Genomic DNA, 5000 nt, shown 5'->3' with positions numbered 1-5000 from the left:
CTCCCTCTCCCTCCCTTTCCTCTCCTTCCCTCCCTCCCTCCCTTTCCCTCCCTCCCTCCTTTCCTCTCCTTCCCACCCTCCCTTTCCCCTCCCTCTCCCTCCCCCTCCCCCTTCCCCTCCCCTCCTCCTTCATTCTCTCCCCCTCCCCTGATCCTCACGCCCCGTCGTCTTTTTGTACCGGGCGCACAGAGACACGACATGGGCAGCAGAGTAAATCTTTCGTCGGGACACGAGCGCGAGCGAGGGGCGCGGACCTCGTCTTCGGCTCGGACTCTCGGCATGAACTCTGGGTACGATGCAGGCTGAAAAAAAAAGAATTCCTTTTAGAAAAAAAATAGGGGAAAAAAGAGCATCGTGCAGCATCAAAAAATAGCCATACATCGTAAGAATACAAGGAGGTACCTGACCTATCCAAAGAGTAAAAAAAAAAAAAAAAAAAAAAAAAAAAAAAAAAAAAAATATATATATATATATATATATATATATATATATATATATATATATATATATATATATATATATATATATAAGGCATCATGCGCTATCAAAAGTTAAAAAATATATACTTTATAGAAACCATACATCAAAAATAGACAGGGAGGCATCGTACACCAAAAGACAAATATATTAAAAAGCACAGGAAGCATTATCAACCATCTAAAGCATTAGAAAAATAAGTAATTAAAATAATTTACCTTTCAGAAAACATCAGCCAACATACAAAAAAAATAATACCAGGACATACACTACAAAAATAAATTGATCCATAATTAAATGAACAAGAAACCAAAATAAATAAAACCATAAATAAACGAACAAGAAAACATAACAAATAAAAGCACAACATAAATATTCATGCACGTGGAAGCACAGAACAGACCCCGGTGATGAGACCCCGTGCATAGCAGCTTTAGCTTTAATACAGGAATGGGGACGGGGGAAAAATTGACTTGCTTTGGAGTCCCTGTAGGAAAGAAGCGCAGCGCCTGGGTAAGGGCTGGGCAGTGATCATGAGAGGGAGAGTAGGAGGGGAAGGCAGACAGGCAGACAGTGAGAGATTGAAAGAGTGAGTGAGAGAGAGAGGGAGAGAGTGAGTGACTGTGTGTGTGCGAGAAAGAGAGAGAGAGTGAGTGTGTGTGTGTGCGCATGTACTTGTGCGCGTGCGCGTGTGTATATGTATGTATGTATGCATGTATCATTATATATATATATATATATATATATATATATATATATATATATATATATATATATACATATATATATACATATATATATATATATATATGTATATATGTATACATATATATATGTATATATATATGTATATATATATATTATATATATACATATATATATATGTATATATATATATATATATATATATATGTATATATATATGTATATATATATGTATATATATGTATATATATATGTATATATATATATATATATATATATATGTATATATATATGTATATATATATATGTATGTATATATATATATATATATATATGTATGTATATGTGTGTGTATATGTGTAAAGTATATATATATGTATATATATATGTATATATATGTATATATTTATATATGTATATATATATATATAATATATATACATATACATATACATATTCTTATACATATTAGAACGTGTGTGTCAGTGTGTTTAGCAGCGCATGTCCCAGTATAAGCGCAGCCGATTAGTCCCATATGGGAGCATCTTCAGCCGCGGCGCCCACAGCACAGCCTCGAGATAACGGGCGGCTGCAGGAGCATCTTTAGTACATGGCCGAGTCTGTGGCCAAGACCTGTGTGCTTTGGGCTCGTGGCCGGGAGACAGTTAGCTTGTGTTTTTTTTGTGGTAATTGCTGTCTGGGTTTTTTTGTTTTGCATATTTGAGATGATTAACGTAGTCATTGTTTTCTTGATCAGGTATTATGTCAGATCTTATCATCATTACCATCTTCATATTCTTCATCCTCATATCCATCATTATCATCAATATCATCATTATTATCAATAATCATAATTATAATTTATCATCATTATCATCATCATCATCATCTCATCATTATAATTAGCATTATCATCATCATTATAATTAGCATTATCACCACCACCACCATTACCATCTCACCGCTTTCTTCCAAGGTTTTGCTCTCAACACCAACAAATAAAACGCCAGTGTCCAAAACAGAAATATAAACCAGTCACACGAATACAATAAATTTGTTCACGTAAATATATTTTCTGTTTTTCATTTCACCTGCCTGATAAACACAAAATAATTTCCCTCGTTGCATGCACTGACAGGGTCCCATCCGAGGAGGCCATGTTGTGTTGCAAATTTAAACGGGGCGCTCTTTGCATGACTGCCGCGTGTGGTATTGATTTCCCCCCTCTCCCCTCCCCCCCTCCTCTTCTCCTTTCTAGTTTCCCTCTCGTTTCCCTCCTTCCCCCTCCTCCTTACTTCTCTCTCCTTTTCCCTCCCCCCTCTTTCTCTGATTTTCTCTTTCTCTCTCTCTCATTTTCTCTTTCCCTCTCTTTCTCTCTCTCTCTATCTCTCTCTCTCTCTCTCTCTCTCTCTCTCTCTCTCTCTCTCTCTCCTCTCCCTCTCCTTTTCCCTTCCCTCTTTTTCCTCCCCTTTCCCTCTCCCTATTCCTCCTCTCCTTTCCCCTCCCCTTCTACCCACTCCCCTTCCCCTCCTCCCCCCCTCCCTCTCCCTCTATGCATTTCTCTCCTCCCTCCCATCTCTCCTTTCCTCTCCCCTTTTCCCCTTTCTTCTCTCCTCTTCCTTTCTCCTCTCCCCCTCTTCCTCTTCCCTCTCCCTTCTCCCTCCTCCCTCCTCCCTCCTCCCCACTCCTTTCTCCTCTCCCCTATTCCCTCAATCCTCTTCCTCTTCCCTCTCCCCTTTTTTCCTCTCCCCTTATTCCTCTTCCTTCTCCCCTTTCCTTTCTCCTCTTCCCTCTCCTTTCTCCTCTCCCCCTCTTCCTCTTCCTTCTCCCTCTCCCCTCTCCCCTCTCCCCTCTCCCCCTCTTCCTCTCCCTCCTCCCCTCCCCAGTTAAAGCTCATAGGTAATAATGTCGTTTTGGAAGTCGTTTTCGTCGCCGAGACTGTGATGGGGTTTGAAATGGGGCGAGGAAACGATCTTCAGACATGGAAATTGGTTTTGATGCGAGTGGTCGAGGTCGTGAGGGAGTGAATGGGCGAGTAAGTGGGTGAGTGAGTGAATGGGTGAGGGAGTGAATGGGTGAGTGAAGGAATAGGTGAGGGAGTGAATGGGCGAGTAAGTGGGTGAGTGAGTGAATGGGTGAGGGAGTAAGTGGGCGAGGGAGTGAATGGGCGAGGGAGTTAGTGGGTGAGGGAGTGAATGGGCGAGTAAGTGGGTGAGTGAAGGAATGGGTGAGGGAGTGAATGGGCGAGTAAGTGGGTGAGTGAGTGAATGGGCGAGTAAGTGGGTGAGTGAGTGAATGGGTGAGGGAGTGAATGGGCGAGTAAGTGGGTGAGTGAAGGAATGGGTGATTGAAATGGTGTGTGTGAGTGTGTTAGTGAGTGAAATGGCGAGTGAGTGTGTTCGTGAATGAATGGGTTAGTGAGATGAGTGTGTTAGTGAGTTAATGGGTGAGTGTGGCAGTGAGTTAACAGGTGAGTGTGTTAATGAGTTGAATGGGTGAATAAATGGATGAGTGAGCGTGTGGGTGAGTGAATGTATAAGCGAGTGAATAAATGGGTGAGTAAATGGGAGAGTGATTGAATATGAGGGTGAACGTATGAGTATGTGTATGTTTGTGTGCGTGTGTGTGTGTTTGGGTTTGGTATTAATTCTTTCTATATTGCGTTATTGGAAGTTGCGAAGTTTTGTTTTATTTTTTTTATTTTACGGGGGAAACTTTAATATAATTGCGGTGGGCAAATAGGAATATGTATAGCCTTTTAAAGTCTAACAGCTTTCTTGATTACATAACGTTCAGAAAGGAATGTGTATTAGTTAAACAATTCTCTCTCGCTCGCTCGCTCGCGCGCGCTCTCCCTCTCCCTCTCCCCTCCCCTCCCCCACTCTCACTCTCCCTCCCCCCCTCCCTTCCTTACCACTCCCTCCCCCCTCCCTTCCCTACCACTTCCTCTCCCTCTCCCCTTTCCCCTCCCTTCCCTACCACTCCCACTCCCTCTCCCTCTCCCTCTCCCTCCTCCTCCCCCTCCCCCTCCCCCTCCCCCTTTCTCTCTTATACCTTTCTCACACACGTATTATTATATTATTACACCCCTCTCACTTGTTGTCTCTTCCTCCTCTCCCCAGAATTGGAGATCATGGCGACAGAGCTTGCATCCTTAGTGAACCGGCTGGAGACCGCCGTAGCGAGGCTGGAGAAGGTGGGTCTGTCCGCGCCTGCAGGAGGATCGCCAGCAGCACCAGCAGGAGGAGCTCCTGAACCCGCTCAGCAGGAAGGTAGGTGGCTGGTCGCTGGACTCGCTCGCTCTTGTGGGGGAGAGAAAAGTCTGGGTTTACAAAAAAAAAAAAAAAAAAAAAGAAAAAAAAAATCGGTTCAGGTACGAAAGTCTGGGTTTACAAAAAAAAAAAAAAAAAAAAAAAAAAAAGTTCAGATACAAGTCTTGATTTATAAAAAAGAACTTTTGGTTTTGAGACGAAAATCTTGGTTTACAAAACAAAGAACTCTCAGATTAGATACGAAAATCTTTGTTTACAAAAAAATGGTGATGATACGAAAGCCACCACTGCTTTGGGAAAGGGAGTGTTGGTTGAGGAAAGTTTGGTTTAGGAGAATATCTCTTGATCTAGGAAAAATACTCTTGGTTTAGGAGAAAAATCTTAGTTCAGATACGAAAGTCATGGTTGCTTTGGGTAAGAAAGTTTTGGTTTATGGAAAAAAATATCTTGGTTTAGATTCGAAAGCCTTGATTGCTTTGGGAGAAAATGTTTTGCTCTAGGATGGTTTAAGAAAAAAAAATCTTTGTTTAGATGCGAAAGTCTTTG

The 5000-nt window shown here is 41.8% G+C and overlaps 1 protein-coding gene across 10 annotated transcripts in view; it reads left to right on the top strand.

Annotated features, from left to right (window-relative positions):
- The window catches only part of capt (adenylyl cyclase-associated protein 1), a 79730-nt gene that overhangs the window by 50658 nt on the left and 24072 nt on the right, over positions 1–5000 (top strand). For all 10 annotated transcript variants that reach the window (XM_027356454.2, XM_070140316.1, XM_027356456.2 and 7 more), the window contains one exon: positions 4305–4454. In XM_027356454.2, coding sequence (XP_027212255.1) covers positions 4305–4454 — 150 coding nt within the window. The remainder of the gene's footprint in view (positions 1–4304; positions 4455–5000) is intronic.

This window comes from Penaeus vannamei, chromosome 26, assembly GCF_042767895.1.
Source record: "Penaeus vannamei isolate JL-2024 chromosome 26, ASM4276789v1, whole genome shotgun sequence".
NCBI classification, from domain to species: Eukaryota; Metazoa; Arthropoda; class Malacostraca; order Decapoda; family Penaeidae; genus Penaeus; species Penaeus vannamei.
This window is presented reverse-complemented; position numbering and strand designations above follow the sequence as displayed.